The sequence below is a fragment of the Stegostoma tigrinum genome, chromosome 8 (genome assembly GCF_030684315.1).
Source record: "Stegostoma tigrinum isolate sSteTig4 chromosome 8, sSteTig4.hap1, whole genome shotgun sequence".
NCBI lineage: Eukaryota > Metazoa > Chordata > Chondrichthyes > Orectolobiformes > Stegostomatidae > Stegostoma > Stegostoma tigrinum.
In genome coordinates this window covers 36,888,994-36,907,642 of record NC_081361.1, presented here as the reverse complement: position 1 = coordinate 36,907,642, position 18,649 = coordinate 36,888,994, and the positions used below count along the sequence as shown (strand labels likewise).

The following is an 18,649-nucleotide window of genomic DNA, read 5'->3' as shown; positions in this document are numbered from 1 at the left end:
GACTCTTAACTGTCCTCCAGCAATTATTGCCCATCCCTAATTACCCAAAAGGCAGTTAAGAGTCAACTACATTGCTGTGGCTCTGGGGTCACATGTAGGCCAGACTAGGTAAGGACGACAGACTTCCTTCCATTATGTCATTCCATAACATTTCAGAGGTGCCTTCTCAAGAAGCACAACTGGAGAGAAAGGGTCAATGCAGTTGCAGGTTAATGGGCACAGTTTCATTTGGGCAAAGGGTTTGATCAATGGACATAAAGGACTTGGATCTGTTACAGTTTAACCGAAAACACTGTGACCTATTAAATCATGCAATCTGTTGTGAGAATGTGAAAGCAACTCCCTGATATCATTGTGGCTACTGCCATGTGTTGATATGTATGCAGCGAATCTGCATCAAAGTGAGTGCCACTATGTACTGAATGTTTTCAAAGCTAATTTTTATTCCAACAACTCCTATAAATTAAGATTTAATTCCTTCTGCAAAATTGCAGACATTTATTTAACATGTACACTCAGCTTGACTTCCCCTGCATTAGTTATGTTTATGTTCTCAAATTTAAAAACAAATGTTTGTACAAATGACTTCGAGAAGACTGTTGACAGAAATGAAACAAATAAAAGTCACGCTTATCTTCAATAATGATCAAACCTCAGAATAGTATGAAATACTTTTGATTTAACAACCTTTTGTGATTCCTACATAGCTGGAAAATTAGCAGCGGTGTTGATGTGGACTTCATAAGCTTCAAAATCTCCCCTCCCCTGACCGCATCCCAAAACCAGCTCAGTTTGACCCCACCTCCCTAACCTGCCCTTCCTCCCACCTATCCCATCCTCCCACCTCAAGCCCCACCCCCATCTCCGACCGACAACCTCATCCCGCCCCCTTGGCCTGTCTGTCCTCTCTGGACTGACCTATCTCTTTTCTAACTCCCCACCTACACTCACCTTTACTGGCTCCATTCCGCCTCTTTGACCTATCTGCCTCCTCTCCTCTTCATCTCTCCTCTCCTCTACCCATCTTCGATCCGCCTCCGCCTTCTCTCTATTTATTTCAGAATCCCCTTCCACTCCCTCATTTCTGAAGAAAGGACTAGGCCCGAAATGTCAGCTTTCCTGCTCCTCTGATGCTGCTTTGCCTGCTGTGTTCACCCAACTCTACACCTTGTTAACTGGAAAGTTAGTTGTTTTAAAAAATTGAAACAATTCTATCTATATATATATATATATATATATATATATATAGAAAAGTGCTGGACATACAGTGGTTTGTTTTTGGACAACACTGGCACTTTATGAATCAGTTCATTTACAGTTGCCTGCTAAACAGTGAGGTTTTCTTGCAGCTTAGAAGCCCACAGGGAGGTTGTGCTGAACCTACTTAAGTTAGACCTCAGCTAGAGTAATGTGTACAATTCTGCGTTCCATATTGTAGAAAGGAGATGAATGCATTAGATATGAGGATGGATGGACGAAGTTTGGACTGTTTGCTCCAAGTAGAGGAGGCTGAGGGGAGATTTGTTGGAACTTTCAAAAGTCATGCAGGAGCTGCGCAGAGTCGCTCGGGAAATTCTGTTCCTGCTCGTAGAAGGAAGGAGAACCAGAGGGCACAGATTTCAGTGTCTTGCACAAGTAGCAAACGTGAGGTGAGTAGTTAGGGTCTGGACTGCAATACCTGGAAATGTGGTGGAAGCAGGTTCAATTTAGGCCTTCAAGCGGGAGATAAATGATTGTTTCTACATAAATAATGTACACGATTCTTGGGGAAAAGGCTGGAGGTTGGCGCTAGGTTGAAATGCTCAGGCAGCCAGCTCAGATACAGTAGGCTGAATGGCCTCCTGCATTGTAACTATTCTGGGATTGGAATATCAGGAGACGACTTGGTCATCCACTGTTTCCTTTTTCTCAATCAGAGAGGTTGGAACTCAGCTCTGTATTAAGCATAGACCTTCAAGAAGTAGAAAAATAGCTGTGATTGTTTTAGTGTACTTTTTGAGAATGTTTAATCATTCCAGAATCTCTCTTCCATCCTTACAGCTGATTTAAGATTCTTATATACTTGTAAACTTTTTTTTTACTGTGCGTTTTTATTTTACCAGCATCAATGTTCTTTACACTGTTGCTGTTAACCTAGTTTTTTGTCCAATCAGCTTTTTCTGACAAGCTGAATCTCTGGTACCAAACAATGGCTATTTATTGTTTACTGTCACAACACTGTGCAGTTCAACATACGTACAAATTGTACCCATGATTCAGTCAAAAGTGTAACATAGCTGCATGTCCCCTGCAGTAACTGAGAAAGGTTATTCCAAGTGGACCAGAAAATCATCCAGCCCTTTTGGAAGACAAATCCATAATTTCAGTTCTCCCCACCACTACTGGTGATCTCTTCCACATACTGTATAGAATCTCACAATCATGCAGCATGGAAACAGTTCCTTTGGCCCAACTCATCCACGCTGACCAGCTTTCATAAGCTGGCTAGTGCCATATGCCTACATTTGGCGCGTGTCCTTCCAAACCTTTCTATCCATTTACCTGTTCAAATGTCTTTTAAATTTTGTAATTGTATCTGCCTGTACTATTTCCTCTGGCAGCTTGTTCCATGTACACACCACCCTTTGTGTGGAAAAAGTTGCCACTGAGGTCCCTTTTAATTCCGTTTTAATTCCCTTTTAATTGTCTCACCTTAAACCTATGCCCTCTTTTATTTGGACTCCCCTACCCTGGGGAAAACACCTATGGCTACTCACCCTATCTACGCCCCTCATGATCTTATAAACCTCTATAAGGTTCCTCTCAGTCTCTGACGCTGCATAGATAGATATCCCACCCTCTCCAGCCTCTGTTGTCACTCAAAGCCTCCAGTCTTGGTAACATAAAGATTATAAATCTTTTGTGCACACTTTCTAGTTTAATAACATACTTTCTATAGCAGCACCAAAATCATATGCAGTATTCCAAATGTGGTCTCACCAGTGTCTTGTGTACAGCCATAACATGACATGCCAACTCCTGTACTCAGTATTCTGCCTTCTTCACCACCGTGTCTACTTGTGATGCCACTGTGATAACAGGAACTGTCGATGCTGGAGAATCTAAGATAACAAGGTGTGGAGCTGGATGAACACAGCAGGGCAAGCAGCATCAGAACAGCAGGAAAGCTGACGTTTTGGGTCTGGACCATCCTTCAGAAATGATTTCTGCCTGGCCTGCGGTGTTCGTCCAGCTCTACACCTTGTCATCCCTGCACTTCTAGATTGCCTTGTTTGACTTCACTCCCCAGGGCCCCACCATTAACTATATGAGTCCTGCCCTGGTTTGCCTTCCCAAAATGCAGCATCTTGCATTTATCTAAATTAATCTCCATCTTCCATCCCTCGGTCCACTGGCCGAGTTGGGAAAGTTTCTGTTGTACTCTTTGATGACCATCTTCATTGCCTGATACTGTTTCAATTGGAGAAATTAACTTCCTGGGTTTCTTCCACAAATTCACTTTCAATTGTGCCCCCTGACTAGTTGAATCCCATAGCCAACAGAAGGACAGAAGTTTAAAAAAAATCAAATTTTCTGTACCCATGAAAATGTTGAAGCCACTTTTATCCCATTGAAAAACCAAGTGGATGATCTATCATCATACCAACAAACATAGGAATTCAGGGCAGATGGAAAGCCTGCTCTACCATCAAGGATGATCGTGGCTCATCTGATTATTCCACAATCCTGCCTTACCCTGATAAAATTTCACCTTTGGCCTTCTTCAAGAATCATTCTACCTCTGTATTAGAAATATTCAAGTCTTCGACTTCTGTCATTTTTGTGGAAGATTTCCAAAGGCTCACTCCTTTTGAGAGATTTTTTTTCCTCAACTGCATCCTTAATGAGTATTTTTAAACAGTGGTCCCCAGTTTCACATTCTCTCGCAAGAGGAAACTTCCTTTCTGCATCGTTCCCCCTCCCCCTATCAATTCCTCTCCAGTCTGAAGCAGATGTCCCAAACCCCGGCACTGCGGATACCGCTTACTCTTTGGTGCAGAGAACAGTGCGAATCCCTTCATAATACCATCCCGGATGTTCCTCATTGCTCCCCACACTTGAGTGATTTCCGGAGTGCCATGTTAGCACTTCCACACTGCAGCCCTTATTCTCAAGTTGAAGCTCAGACCTGTTGGACAATTGCAATGGCTGAAGTTCCTTTGCTCCTTCGTTGTGTGTTCCTTTGGCCACTTCTCTCATAGTCACACTCTCCTTTCCATGGCTATTGACCAAACAGAATGTCCATGTAATTTCCCCCCTCCCTGATGTGTTAGAATGCCTGTTGTTTGGCCATTGGCTCCTTAAACTCTCAGCTGAAGCTGCTCCAGCTGCACTCTCACACTGCAGTCATGTTTGTCACAGATCTCATTGGCATCCAGGACCTCCCACGTTCTGCCATCGTAACACATCCCCCTGGGCTGCGACCTTTACTGAATCTTGATTAAGTCATTAATTAAATGATTAATTATTGCATTTGATGCCTCTTCGTATTACCACTGACTGGTCTAACTTAAACCAAAGAACATAATCTACTTTATTAGTTAAGAATCAGGTAAATGATGAAATAACTCGTCCCTTTTTTCTCTTCTGCAAGAGCCTCTTAATTAATTATAAGCAAGATGGTTCCAGTTTATTTAACAGTGAAGGTTTTTCTTAATTTCAGCATTTTACCCATAGTCTCTAACAGTGGCTACCTGCCAAATGATTCAACTCTCAAATTTCCTTTTATGTTCCTGTGAAACTAGGGACCACTGTTTGACTCCTTGTTGCTTTATTTTTCCAAGTTGGTAGGTTTCTCCTTCACTGGCCCATTTATCTCCTGCAGTCCTGTCTCTGTCCAGTGATGTAGGCCATGTTCCCCAGGCCATATTTATCCATTCCCTGCTATGTGTACCTCGTGCTGCTCTGCCTATATGCGTTCCTCTCACCTAAGATAAATAATATCTTGGTCCTCAATCTTTACTCATTCATGGGATGTGGACAAAACAGACACAGCACCATTTATTGCTCATTCTTAGAGTAACTTAGAATAACATGTGAAAGTGAATGATTCAGTTGATTTTTTTTAACAAGAATCTGTTATCTTTTATGGTCAACTCTTTTGGTGCTAAGCAGTTTCTCAATTTGCTTATCCAGTACCATAACCATTGGTATTAAAGCTGCTCGTTTAAGGAAACAATATCTCAGTTAGCTTGGTATTAGTGTGCAAAACAATTTGATTTTATGATTGAAGGGAATAGAGCTGAGTACTTTGAAAAACTCAAGGTAATTAGGGAAGTCACATGATTTTTGTCAGTGAAAATGTGTCCAAAAAATTTATTAGCATTCTTTGAAGAAGTAACATTGACATTGGACAAAGGGGAGACTGTAGACTTGCCGTGCTTGGATTTCCATAAGGCATTTGATAAAGTGCCACCTCAAACGTCATTGCAGAAAATAACTCATGGTGTCGGGAGTAACAGAACTGCATGCATAGAAGTTGGGCTGGCTGGCAAAAGACAGAGTGTGCATACATCAGCCTTCATCTCATTTTTCAGGATGTGACAAGTGGACTGACACAGGGATCTGTGTTGGTGCCTTGATGTTTTACAACTTACAGTAATGATTTAGATGAAGGGAGCGAAGGCATGGTGCCTCAATTCGCAGGTGATGCCAAGATAGGTCGGGAAGTACATTGAGTTGCTCACCAGGCTGGCTTGTTTTCATTCAGACATTTTGTCACCATGCTAGGTAACATCATCAGTGAGGCCTCCAATGAAACAATGTTCTACTCCCCTTGGAATTTATACTGTCTGGTCCATTATGGTGAGTAGTGCCATTTCCACTTTACAGATGCAGAACAAAACCAAAAATGAAAGTACTTACCATAATAGACCAGACAGTATCAATTCCAAGTTGAGTAGAACAACATTGCTTCATCCGAAGCCTTGATCATGTTACCTGGCATGGTAACGAAACGTCTGAACGAAAACCAGCCATGTCAGTGAGCAACTCAACAAACATACCCACAACCCGAGCTACAGATCTTGGCTAAAACTTTAAATAGGGAACTATGTTATCAAGAAGACATACGGACGTTGCAGACAAATTTGGATACACCGCTGTAAATGGATTAAAATCTAGCAGATGGAGTATAACGTGGGAAAGTATGCAGTTGTTCACTTGGCAAGAAGTGTGAAAAAGCACATTATTACTTAAATGAAGGATGGTTGAAGAATTCCAGGGTTGCAGATGCAAAACAAAACTGTTAAAAGTTAGTACCGGATGCAGTGTGAGATCAGGAAAGCTCATGGGATGCCATCTTTTATCGTGGAAGGAATTAAACTTAAAAATAAATTATGCTTCGTTTATCCAGTGCACTGGTGAGGCCACACCTAAAATAGTGCATGCAGTTTTGGTTTCCTTATTCTAGGAAGAATGTAAATACATTGATGGGCAGTTTGGGGGAGGTTTACTGAGAACATGAGAACTAGGAACAGGAGGAGGCCATCTGGCCCCTTAAGCCTGCCCTGCCATTTAATAAGATTCATGGCTGTTCTTTTTGAGACTCGGGTCCACTTATCCACCCGCTCACCATAACCCTCAATTCCTTTACTGTTCAAAGATTGAGCTAGCCTTGCCTGAAAAACGTTTAGCGAGGTAGCTTCAACCGCTTCACTGGGCAGGGAATTCCACAGATTCACTTTTGGGTGAAGAAGCTCCTGGCGACCACAGCCCTACATCTGTTCCCCTTTATTTTGAGGCGATGCCCTTCAGTCCTAGTTTCACCTGCTAGTGGAATCGACCTCCCTGCCTCCACCTTATCTATTCCCTTCATAATCTTGTATGTTTCTATAAGACCTCCCCTCATTCTTCTGAATTCCTATGAGTATAATCCCAGCCTACTCAGTTTCTCCTCACAATGCAGACCTCTCAACTCTGGAGTCAACCGAGTGAATCTCCTCTGCACCCCCTCCAGTGCTAGTATATCTCTTCTCAAGTAAGGAGACCAAAACTGCACACAGTATTCCAGGTGTGGCCTCACCAGGACCCTATACAGCTGCAGCATAGCCTCCCTGTTTTTAAACTCCATCCCTTGAGCAATGGCAGACAAAAAATTCCAGTTGACTTTTTAATTACCTGCTGCATCACCAATTCTACTTTTAGCAATTCACGTACAAGGACACCCAAGTCCCTCTACACAGCAGCGTGCTGCAATTTTTTAAAACCATTTAAAGCATTGTCCATTTTCCTGTCAGTCCTACCAAGATGAATGACCTCACACTTATCAACATTGTACTCCATCTGCCAAACCTTTGCCCACTTATTTAGACTATCTATATCCAACTGCCGACTTTCAGTGTCTTCTGCACACTTTCCTGTACCACTCATCTTAGTGTCATCTGCAAATTTTGACACATCACAGTTAGTCCCCAACTCCAAATCATCTCTGTAAATGGTAAACAACTGCGGTCCCAACACTGATCCCTGAGGCACACCACTAGCCACTGACCGCCAACCAGAAAAGCACTGATTTACCCCTACTCTTTGCTTTCTGCTGGTCAAACAATCCTTTATCCATGCCAATACATTACCTGTAATACCGTGCAACTTTATCTTATATAGCAGCCTTTGGTTTGGCACTTTGTCAAATGCCTTATGGAAATCCAGCTACACCATATCCATGGGTTCCTCATTGTCCACCATGCAAGTAATGCCCTCAAAGAATTTCACCAGTTTAGTTCAACATGACCTACCTTTCATGAATCCATGCTGGGTATTCCCAATGGGACAATTTATATCCAGATGCCATGCTATTTCTTCCTTAATGATAGATTCAAGCATTTTCCCCACTTCCTGCTTTTTGTATACTTCCTTTTTTTTAAACTGTGGCATCGCATTGGCCGTTTTCCAATCTGCGGGAACCATTTCAGAGTCCAGTGATTTTTGGTAAATAATTACTAGTGCATTTGCTATTTCCCCCATCACCTCTTTTTGTACCCTGGGATGCATTTCATCAGAGATATCAGAATGGAAGTGGGTCACCATCAAGTCATACAAGGGTGAGAACAGGGACCACTGTTTTCTGTAATGTTTATAAATGAATCAAGGAATAAAATACTGCCAAGTTTATAAGAACAAATTAGACATAGTGGCTAATGGTGTTAACCAACATGTAGTAATTCAAAAGGATCTAAACAAGATGCAACATAGCATGGTGGGTGATACCAGATATAGACTGTTCAGCCAAGAGAATGCTGGATGGAGTTGCCTGCTTGTTGAGATCATCAACTCAATGTCTCTGAAGACAAGGGGAAGCCCCATTAGCTTGCCCAGCATTGCCTCCTTAGTGATAATAATAGTTTCTAGGTCCTCACCTGCTATAACCTAAGTGGAATGAGTGTGTTGCCTGACGGACAGTCATTATTTGTTTCTGCTGGAAGTTAGAAGATTGAGGCATGTTTTTATTGAAGAGTACGAGAACCTGAACAGCCTTGAAAAGATTGAAGGTGTTGTTTCTTATGAGTCAGTCCAGAACAGGGGGCCCCTGTTTACAAATTAGAAGATAAAGGTGAGGAGAAATCTTTTCTCTGAGAGTTGTGCCACATTGGAACTCCCAAGGCAGTGGAGGTGGGGGTTATAGAATACCTTGAAGCCACAGTTGGATAGATTCTTGTTAGGTGGGGAAATTGTGAGTTATCAGGAGCAGATGGGAATGTGGAACTGGAAACACAACAGATTAGTCATGATCTTACTGAATGGAAGAGCAGACATGAGGGGCCAAGTAGGCTGCTTCTGTTCCTACTTTGTCTGTTGGTAATGTCTTTGATCTTCTCTGGACTCCATTTTATGACTCTGCAACATCCCTGTAATATTAACATACAGAACAGTATTGCAGTCTCACTGAGGTGGGTCATTAAGAATCCTTCGCTCTCTGGCCAAGTTTATTTGCTTTCTTCCCCTTGTCTTCAGAGACATTGAGTTGATGATCTCAACAAGCAGGCAACTCCATCCAGTGTTCTCTTGGCTGAACAGTCTATAGCTGGTATCACCCACCATGCTATGTTGCATCTTGTTTAGATCCTTTTGAATTACTACATGTTGGTTAACACCATTAGCCACTATGTCTAATTTGTTCTTGTAAACTTGGCAGTATTTTATTCCTTGATTCATTTATAAACATTACAGAAAACAGTGGTCCCTGTTCTCACCCTTGTATGACTTGATGGTAACCCACTTCCATTCTGATATCTCTGAATGCATCTTAGTCCTTCACTTTCAACCTTTCAGCAGTGAATATTTCAACACACTTTTTAATAACCTTATTAAAGAGTGCTTTGTGTTGGCAACGTAAAAGTTCACAAATACCACTTGCCTAACCTTGGTCCATCATGTCTGTAAGTTCCTCATCATATCAAAGCACAGTAATTGAGATCTTGGTTAATTGCAATGGACTTCTGAAGATGTCATCAGAGTAGAAGTAGGTTGTTCAGAATCTTAAGAAATAGCTAATCTGTACGTCAACTCCATTTACCTGGCTTGGATCCCTATCCCTTGATGCCCTCAACCAGTAAATATCTATTCATTTCAATGTGGAAAGAATCATGACTTAACTTCTTTGACAACATCGTGCAGAGCTGGAGGAGCACAGCAGGCCAGGCAGCATCAGAGGAGCAGGAAAGTTGACATTCCAGGTTCGGGACCCTTCCTCCAGCTCTGCACTGTGTTATCTCAGACTCCAGCATCTGCAGTTCTTACTACCTCTTTGACTTTGCACATTACACCATTAAAGCAGTAGCCTGCTTAGTGACTCGATTCACAACTTCAGCTAACTCAGCTAGTGTGCTTGGAAAAAGAGTCAGGAGCTATTTTTCTGCCTTCATCTTCCTAAACCACTCTGGTATACATTTACTTCTGATTAAAGGGGTTCCCAGTCTCTACTCTGCTTTTAACTCTGCTGGGTCACTCCAATTTCAATGACCACTAAGGAATGAATAAGTAATTTTGTTCCTCACTTATTTTTAACCTCCACCAGTAATGTACTAGTAAAGAGTCCTTTTGCACCTTATTTTTGTCACTGACATATTCACAGAATTGTTGATTCCCCAAATTTTGTTGTGCTGCTACTTGTGTTTAATCAGTGTTCATGTGTGACCACGTCCAGAGCTTCTAAACTGGAGTTAAGTATCAAATTTGTAAACCTGTCTTCAGTCCAAATGTTAACTGTTGTGCTGAATCAGGTTGAGAGTCCATGCTTTGACAACAAACATTTGATGTTTAAAAATTCTTCAAATACAGAGATACCCCACAATATGGAAGTGACTTTTCTCCTTTGATGCAGAACAACACATAAGCAATACTATTGTTATAAGGCACATAAATAGATAGAGACAACCTCCAAATGTGCACTGCATGGCTGGATATCTGTTCTTTGGGAAAGCACTGTTGGCTGATGACATAAACATACAATTTTTCTTTTTCACAATCTCAAGACCAAGTACCTTTTTAAAAAAAAATTCTATTTACAACTGTACTGAGGGTTTTCTCTTTTTCCTTTCAACAGAAGGTGAAGAACAAAGCTGATGAAGATGTGATCATATTAAACGTCGATACAAACACACTGGAAACACCATTTGATGACCTTCACAACCTACCAAGTGAAGTGGTAAGTCAAAATGTGACAACGCTTTTTCAAATTCATTAGCTCTTTGTCACGTTAAAATCTTTCCTTGTGTAATCACAGATTAGAAGTTCTAAGGGGTTGGGGTGAGCCATACCTAGTCTTCTGTCTTGCACTCTGTGAAAATCAGGAACTGCAAATTGACTTGTACAAAAGCAGAATTATTTTCAAGATTTTGAACATGGCTGGAGAGGTTTTGAATAGCGCAGACTCTCGGAAATGAAACTCATGATCAGAAAGATATCTGCATTCATTAGCTGTAGCTTTTTTTAAAATGTAAGTCTCTTCATCTTATACTTAATCATTAAATTACAAAGTATGCATTTCTGTCTGCCTAGTGGCATTTCTTTCCGAAGAACGAGTTGAGTTGTGAAGGCAGCAAGAAGAAGGGAGCCAATTATCAGCTCCTGTTTCCCTGCCACCTGCCAGTTCCTTTTCCTCTAATTAATGTTCAGATGGCACCGGTCAATATTATAAGAAATATTTTTACAGTTGGGGTCACAAAATTGATCCTTTGATCTTCACTATCCTGAAACATTTGTTTCCGTGAATTATTAGTTTTCCAGTGCATTTTAATTTTCTTGTCTTCTGGCAGGCATTTTCAATGGAAGCACATTATTTGTTTTAAAAATTACTGCTCTCCGTTGCTTATTTTTGTTTCGGAAGAAACTGACAGTTTCAACTTGCCATAAAAGTATACTGTAGTAGGAGGAGGTAGTTAAAATAAAGCTCTTGTATTTGCCAATGATGTTTGATAAATGAGGTGTTGGCTGCATCTCTCCTTTGATCTTGTATTGCTTTTCCTGATTACTAATGCTACAAGGTGCTTAGTATTCCATGTTTTAATTTAAGCAAGCTACAAACAATATAGTACCAACCTTCTGTGAATTATAATGTGCCCATTTCCAAGCATCCACCATGTTGTTTTCTCTGCAATTATGAAGTAACTTGGTAATCAAGCAGGATCATTTGTGTCTCATGTTTTGATTACATTGGTTTCTCTTGTGCCTTCTAGTCTCTATAATCCACCCCCACTGGCAGAAAAAGCAATTGTAAAAATATTATGAGTTGGACTCCTGTTGATTTGCGTAAAGCTGCTACAAGATATGTTTAGTTACATGTGAGTTCATGTCACAAGGCTTTTAGTCCATATGGAGTCTATTATTAGGTCAGTTTTTGTATTGGTTTCAGTTGTCATAAAGGTCAGTGGGTCACAGTTGTCCTGAATTACTGAAGTGTTTTCAAGTAGAGACTCTGATATGGTGTGTGCTGTCATTTTCATAATGATCTCTTGTCAGATGCTCGCACATAATATTTAAGAGTTATTGCCTATTAGAAATGTTAGTTTTGTTCATAGCGATGCTACTTGGAAAAACACTGTGGATTTCCAGATGGAAACATAATTCCTGTTTTTGGCCTCTGGCAACCTGTTTATTTGTGTTCCTGCTGAAATATTGCTGTGCCCCTGTAGATTTATAATGCACAAAGCAAATTTTGATTTGTTAATTTTTTTTGTTGCATTAATAAGCCTGAGTAACAAAGGACTTGCCCTGTTCTTAAAGTTAATATTACCACTTCGAGTGTACGGAATGAAACCATGAGAGAATGAATTTTATCAAAATTTCCCATCAGTTGCAGGTTTTTCGGGCCTCCTTGCTTGTACCAATGTGTGTTCCCTTGGTTGGTAGCTTGTAATAGCCACTTTGGCAACCTCTCTGCGGGGAGTGGGCTGTGGCCATGGCAACTTAAAGAAAAATTGCTTGTTTCCACTATAATTCGTGACTATTCATTCTGATTACTTAATGAATTATTGGGGCATTGGAAATGTAAACCCACTTATCTTTGCCACCAGGGCACTACATGTTTTGGTGTTCTGCATTAAACAAAACTCTTCTGGTTTGACAATTTCCTCTGCAGTGGTTGCTCAATAAGGTGATGATGCACAGGAAAAATTCACTTGTTCACAATTTCACCAGATTGTTAAGAATGTTCTGACACCACAGTAAACTTTCCCCTTTAAAATTCATTGAAATTAGTTATGTGCACTGCCGTTACTTGGTGTCCTTTCTGAATTAGCTTCATAGAATTTAGTTGAGTCTTAATATTTTATTTAAAGAGGTATATGTTCTATAGAGACAACACTTTCTCGGCCTTCATTCCAAGTTGTTGTTACCTATTCTGTAGTAAATCTCTTAAAATTTTCTTAAATCTTGGTATTTGCTGAGAATTCATTCCCAATTTAATGAAGTTAAGGTGTATCCAAGATTCCAAATGCCGTACCCCTTCAGCAGCCCCACATCCTGTGTCTGAAATAATTTGTGATAGGCCTATGCCATTGAGTAATAGCAATAATGATTAAAACAGCGTGTAGTAAACTCAGTGTGATTTTCTTTTATAACCTAAATCCAACACACATTGCATGAGGTGATAGTGCCTCTAGGAAAAAGAAGTAAAAGATATATTCCAGAATATGCCATGTAAGTGAACCTGCCAATAAACCCAATTCATTTTCTCATGTTTATACAAAACTAAAATGTACAAATTGCGTGTTTCCTGTATGGAAGATGATAACAAACAGAAAAGACACCCAACTGTCAAATAGTTACATAGAATCTGTACAGTGTGGAAACAGGCCCTTCAGCCCAACGAGTCCACACCGACTAATAAAACACTGCACCTAGACCCATCCCCCTATAACCCACCTAATCTACATATCCCTGAGCACTACAGGCAATTTAGCATGGCCAGTCCACCCAACCTGCATCTTTGGACTGTGGGAGGAAACCAGGGCACCCAAGGAAACCCACACAGACATGAGGAGAATGTGTAAACTCCACGCAGACAGTTGCCCGAATGTGGAATTGAACGCGGGTCCCTGGCGCTGTGAGGCAGCAGTGCTAACCACTGAGCCATCATGACGCCCATACGCTGGTGTGCTCTTGACTATACACACTAATCAATTTGGACTGTAGTGAACCAGTCTTCCAACAGATTTATCCAATAGGATAATCATGAACTCAGGAAACAAATCCTGGAATTTCCTTTTCTTGATATTTTTATGAGCAACTTCTTGTCTTGAATTTTAAAAATCCCACTTAAGAAGTTCTCCCCCAAAATTCAGAGGAACATAGTAATTTTCTTTGATCAGAAAGTCTCTACAGGGCTTTTTTTCTTGCTGGCCAAAACTACTAAGGTAGTATTTGCCAGAAAATATTTTTACAGTATTGAATCTAACTAGTGATATGATTCCCACAGAGACTGAAGACTATTAGGCAGAAATTAGAATTCTCATTTGCCAGCTGAAAAGATGATACAAGAGTTTACCATTCAAGATGTTTAACAGAGCACTAAATGTCCAGTAGATGAAATACTATCTTTGTTGATATATAAAGATATACTTCAAATCACACAACAGAGCATTCCTTTTTTTGCTTCACATAAAAACATACTTCCCAGATGCACTTTACATTGTTCTTTTAAGTATTAAATTCTCTTGAAGCCATGCTAACATGATTTTTACCTTGAGAGGATGTACTTCCATTGTTCTCCTTTCTCTAGCTGGGCCTTTTTTAATTTTAGAACTTTTAATTTCACAATGAGGTCTGTTTTCCTACTATATAGTTATCTCTCCCACCGCAAGCTGGGCAAATCTTCCAGCCTTGTTTGAACACCCCATGAATTGGTTCATTTCAGTCTAAGCATTAGCTAATATCTACATTCTTGTGAAATTAAACCGCAGCGTTTTTCTCTCTCACACTGTTTCCCCGCTCTGGTATCTAGGCAGATTAGCTTTGTCCGAGTGTTTTTGGGATAGCATGTATGCTTGCCCCCTCAAGAGCTATCTCCATGATAATATAAACCTCTAGGGCCTTTTATCCAGGTAGAAATGCTGATTAGCTAACCTTGAAACCCCAAACTCCCTTTTATCTTGGAAGTAAATGGATAGCTTAAAGCACAGATGTCTACAGTGCAGCTTTCTCTCACGTATCTATGTTTTGAAGATTCTTAATCTTTCCCCAATTTCCCCAATGACTGCTGCCATTGTCTATAGGTCTAAACATTTACTTCCTAGTAAAACAATCTGGGTTTTCCTTGGTCTTTAATAATCAAATCACCAAGGCTTTGTGTCAGGTACCTTCAGAACATGACTTCTTTAAATTAAAGATGCGAAACAAAATCACCTTGTTTATCTCTTAGACGTAATATTATAATTGTCATTTGATACCTCCGACTGGAATGGCTTCTGAAAGCAGGTTTTACCAAAAGTACAACAGAGAAACCAGCAATCAAATCCAAAGTGATTTTCATACTCCCAGATACAAGACTCTTAGCCTGGAGGACCACGTCCCATGAGAAGGGAGGGGTTGAGAAGGAAGGTCTGTCGTGGTAACCTCAACTGGTGTGGGAACTGAAACTATGTGTTTGGCATCACTCTGCATCATAAACCAGTAAATTTAGTTCAAATAAGCAGAACTTGTCAAGGTTTTTAGGCTGTACTAATTTGAAAGTTACACAGTTGTGTTCAGAGGAACATCAATGAGCAAGGCAGTGTGCTCCTATTTCTGATAGTTATGAAGGTCCAGAGGGATCGGTTGTCTTGTCTGCCTTCCTACCTCATTGTGAAAGGAGACATAACACAAAAAATATAAATCTCCTGGGAACGTTACCCCAAATGGAGGCTGCTGAATATCATGGTATAGTTTTCAACTGGGAAGTTCAAGCAGTGTACCATCTAGACAATTTGCCTTTGTTCTCTGCCCCTTGCCTGTTTTTGGTCAGACCGATTGTAACTTTGAAAAATAATGGAGTGGATGTGGCAAGATGGCTTTTAGTATTATAAAGGAGATCAAATGTAATTTGAAACAAAATTTTCAATGCCACATTGTCATTGATAAAATGTCTGTTTTTACTGGGAGTAGTTCTGACCAAAGGAACATCTTTATGCCATTGGGAAGTTCTGAGGCGGAATACACTATGTTTTCAAAGTTCCAATCTGGCTTTGGGGTGCAAGAATCTGGGAAGTTTCTTGTTTCTTTTATTAGAAGAAGCTTCACTTCATACAATGGCTATTTTTTTTTGCACCCGTGAAATAAGACCGAAGGATTTTGACGTTTAATTGCTTGATGGCTTCCAGAATGAAGCCATCGTGGAGTGTCAATTAGAAGAGCATGGAGAATTCAGTGAATTTGTATGTTCTTTAACCTTTCTTGCCACAGCCATATAGATTATGTACTTCACAACCTGTGCTGAAGTTAATTGAAAAAAACTTAATGAGCCTTGGTATATGCAGTCAGAGCACTAAATGAATTGGATTTCTAGACTTTCATCTGTTGCGATCAAGCCTTGATGTAAATTGAAAAGATCACAGCTATTGGGAAAAGACCTATATTGTAAAGTCCTTTCTGCATAGATTATGAACATCATAACTCAATGATTTTTCCATAAAAATATGGCTATAATTGGACCCTATGGGGGTCCATTTCTTTGATCAGATCACAGTAGCTGTGACTTTACACTGAAAAATGTCACTGCTGTAAAGGTTTATCACCTGTAGAGCTTGGTTGTCTCTGATGCCTTGTACTGTGCTGGTTATCTTTATTAAAAGAAGTATAATGAGTAATTAGACAGCAATCATTATTTGAAGCAGAAAAGGAAATTGTGTTCAATATTTTAACAACAATAGGTATGCCTTCTCATTACCTTTCTCTTGTGTTTGATACTTTTGTGATTTTGCTCTTAATACCATATATTTCATTCTTTTTAGCATGCAATTTGTTTCTTAATTATAATTTTCTTGTGGAAATGCAGACATTTTTTAATTATGCAGCAGGTGTTCCTTGCAATTAACTGAATTCTATTTAATTTATACTTTGCTGTCATCTGAATAATTTCAAGGCTTTTTGAAGAAAAGCTTCTATCTCTGGAGTTATGCTTACAGCTAGAAATTTATGCTGAGCATTACATCCAGAAATAAGAAATGGTGTTGCATGAAAGGAAATTTTCACTGGATCTGTATATTTTCATGTTTGCCACTTTTTAGACATGGTGGCAAGTATGCAATTATTGCAAATTTATTTTTATTCACAAGTCTTGAGGAAACTCTTAATATTTTCTACATTCTTGTCAACCATATGCCATTGTAGATAGTACCTGAGAAGCAGGTGTTCTGATAAGCATAAGAGCTTGCACACAGTTGGTTAAGATGACATTTAGAATTTGTTCTCTTAAAGAGATGTGGGTTTCATGTTTTGTTCCTTTGTGTAGGTATCATCCTTGAAATACAAACTGAAGAAGCAGTCAACAGCTACAGGTGATGGGGTTGCAAGGGCTTTTCTCAAGGCGCAGGCTGCACTATTTGGCTCTTATAGGGACGCACTCCGATATAAACCTGTAAGTATTTCAAGAATGTCTATTTTTCTGTGAGTGTAACAGATAGCACACAAGTACGTAGTATTCATATTGGTCCTCATGAGTTTCTCATGTTTTGTTTTCCCCTCCTGCTGTTAACTCATGTTTAGAACTCAGCATAGATTTTATTGCTCTCACATGTATCCGGTCTTCGATCTGCAGCTATGAGGCAGAATGAACTACTCCCCTAGATTCTGCTGATTGTCATCTGCTGGCCTTTGTGACTGGCTAGAGATTTGTCATGACCCATAGCTGACAAACCTTTCAATTTTTACAGTCATTAAATGTTATTTTTTTGCTTGAATCTTTCAGCATGACCTGTCCGGCAACTAAACAAAGCTGTTTTGACATATTTAATTATCAGATAGACCCTGTGTTCAATACTTGACCCTATTCTACAATGGTATAAGGTTAATCAAGCTTCTGTACTGTTTTTTAAAATTGCATTTGCAGCGCCAGACCTCTGAGCCTCATCAAAATTGTTGGCTAAGTTTCGCACACTTTGAACGATGGTTGTAGGATTATCTTTTTCAGCATGATCTGATGCCAAAGAAAGTAGTTTCTTTAATGAGCTTGACAATCTAGTGAACAAAGTGGAGGCGGTATAAGTTCTTTTCATGAAGCTTTCAGGAAGGCACTTGATGCTGAGCCACAATGCATTAATAGATCAAATGTCTGGCTGTGGGGAAGATGCAAAATATTACGCTGCAAAAGTTTGTTACAAAGGACGATGGTGCATTGTTTGGTTCCTTTGCATTCAGTGTTTCAGTAAAGACAAAGGTTAAGATTTTAATTGGGGATGAATGTAAAGCTTCGCTGCATCTGAAAAATCAGATTGCAACGTCAAATATACCCTCAGTCCTGAATTTCAGGAAATATATTACTTTCTGTGTCTCACAGCTGAAGTTCTGTCTGAGCTTAACCTGACCAAGAAAGTTTACTAGATAACTATGTAGGTTCCAATAAATGGAGACAAAACTTGATACAACATATGGAGAAGTGAGAAAATAAGGAAAACAATATTTGTTCACTTTCAGCAGTATTAACTTGTATCAAAGCAAACTACAGCTGATAACCTGGGGTTATGACCTCTACATTTCTGTTGATTAACTAAGAGAGAGCCCTGATAAAATAGCTTAGGTAAAGAAGTCCCACCTTATTTGCCAACCATTTTGCACTGTTATTAAAAAGTAAATTAGAAAAGAATTTTGTGAATGTATAAGGATTCATATTTTTCACCTTCAAAGAGCATTGCAGTAATCCATGAAGAAAAATGTAGATTACATTCAAATTTGTTCTCCATATACCATATTTCGTACTCTTGATTTGGAATTTTGTGTCTAGATTCTTTTTTGATTGTTATCGCACAATTCTTTTTGATAATTAGTTGAAACTGTGTTTTTAAGCAGGTTGGCCTTAAACTTCTAGTTTCTGTTTCTAGCTCAGACATTTGTTGCCCTTAACTATCCGAACCAGATGTATAATCTTTATTGTTGAATACTGACAGGCTGTGCAGAAGTTGAAAGTATTACAACTAAACCA

The 18,649-nt window shown here is 39.7% G+C and overlaps 1 protein-coding gene across 2 annotated transcripts in view; it reads left to right on the top strand.

Annotated features, from left to right (window-relative positions):
• Positions 1-18,649, top strand: part of dennd1b (DENN/MADD domain containing 1B) — a 298,030-nt gene that overhangs the window by 212,520 nt on the left and 66,861 nt on the right. For both annotated transcript variants that reach the window (XM_048538856.2, XM_048538855.2), the window contains 2 exons: positions 10,583-10,684; positions 16,964-17,089. In XM_048538856.2, the coding sequence (XP_048394813.2) occupies positions 10,583-10,684; positions 16,964-17,089 (228 nt within the window). The remainder of the gene's footprint in view (positions 1-10,582; positions 10,685-16,963; positions 17,090-18,649) is intronic.